Source organism: Penaeus monodon, chromosome 25 (assembly GCF_015228065.2).
Source record: "Penaeus monodon isolate SGIC_2016 chromosome 25, NSTDA_Pmon_1, whole genome shotgun sequence".
NCBI classification, from domain to species: Eukaryota; Metazoa; Arthropoda; class Malacostraca; order Decapoda; family Penaeidae; genus Penaeus; species Penaeus monodon.
This window is the reverse complement of record NC_051410.1, coordinates 38,046,353-38,047,950: the sequence shown is the minus strand read 5'-3', so window position 1 is coordinate 38,047,950 and position 1,598 is coordinate 38,046,353. Positions and strand designations below refer to the sequence as shown.

Below are 1,598 nucleotides of genomic sequence, written 5' to 3'. Positions count from 1 at the left end.
GATAGGTAGATATGCAAGTTATCACCAGCTAAATTTTATCACATTACTACAATGACATCTAACTTTAATGACAGAGTTGTAACTTCAAGACTGAATTCAATCAAGCCCATTCTCTTCAGGAGTCTTAGGTCTACACTTTTCTAGAGGAGTCATGCCTACCTTTCCAAGAGATATCATAACTACGCTACCTACGTCTCCATTATTTTAAGTCGCTTCTAACATCTTTCACTGTTAAACTAATTCTCCTGGCTCATGGCAACTACCCAAGACGGCCATGCAGCATACCTGAGCATCCTTTGTGTAGGTAGAGGCATCAGATTCATAGCTCTCAATGTACATGCGAACAGTTGCGCCTGAGCTTCCTGTGCCGCTGAGTCGGAATACAGCACGAGATCCGTCACTCATCAGAATACGTACTCCCTGCAGTGTCATTAGCAAAAGGTCTTATTTTTTCATGGATTAGATACTTTTAATTTACAAAAAATATTTCACATGTTTAATCACCTTTTTTTTCTTACTCCTACATCAGGTATATAATGTTAGAGATGGGAAGTGCATTTTACTAATTATTTTTCATGGTCTACTACTAATTCTGTATATAGCACTGAATATTGCTTTTGCTTTATTACTTGATACTGATAACTGAAGACATAAATATAGTACCAAAATAGCCTTGAATAAATACGACTTAATTATAAAAATTTGGTATCTTGTCAAAAAATAAAAATAAAATGTAAACCAAGTAAAATTGATACACAGTAATTGTTTGTGAACACTCTTCATCAAAAAACAAAATACATCACAATCTAAAAGAGGCTAAGAGAACCTGACCTGTTTCTTCGCTACAGCTCCATCAATGGGGTCGGTGTACTCAAAATTGTCAATCTTGGCAATCTTGTACGTCTTTCCTCCATGCGACAGCTCCTTCCCAACCATGGCAGGATCACCACTCATGGCATCCAGAGTAGTCATCATGGCATTGCATGGATCACTTTCACAGTTTTCATAGTCATATCTGTGAAGACAAACTGATTAATAAAGCTCATGAAATCTGTAATGGTGAAATGGCATGGAAGACATTCACTTATACATTTTGTTGCCTTTACATAATGTACAATGTGATAGTATCATCTAAGACTAATACTGCTTCTACCAATTCTATATCAATATGCAGTAATACAGTCACTAAACAGGTGCTTTACTTTTCATAACGTTTCATTGTAGGATATTACAGGATATACACAGTACAGCAAAAACATACCTCGTAAAGAAGTTCCTTCCATAAGTTTGCCAGTGATTTAGCAGAACCTTTTCAACTGTAGTTTTGCGGACAGCGAGGATGGACAACCATGCAAGCACGGCCCATATGCCATCCTTCTCTCGGATGTGATCACTGCCGGTACTGTAGATGAGAAAGGAGATTTTGAGCAGGTTTATTTACTGAAGCTGAATGAATTATTTAAAGGAGTTTTATCGGCTCTCACTCCAGTTATTTTCCCCTCCAACGGTTCCTACACTTAAGCCTCCTCCTCTGCATCTCTGAAGAATCTGCATACAGGCAATGGTAATAATTTTATATAATAACAGCAAAAACAACA

The 1,598-nt window shown here is 37.2% G+C and overlaps 1 protein-coding gene across 1 annotated transcript in view; it reads right to left on the bottom strand.

The window, feature by feature from the left end:
• The window catches only part of LOC119589221 (phosphoglucomutase-1-like), a 7,439-nt gene that overhangs the window by 301 nt on the left and 5,540 nt on the right, over positions 1-1,598 (bottom strand). The window contains 3 exon segments of the mRNA XM_037937825.1: positions 286-420; positions 832-1,015; positions 1,262-1,402. Of these exon segments, the coding sequence (XP_037793753.1) occupies positions 286-420; positions 832-1,015; positions 1,262-1,402 (460 nt within the window).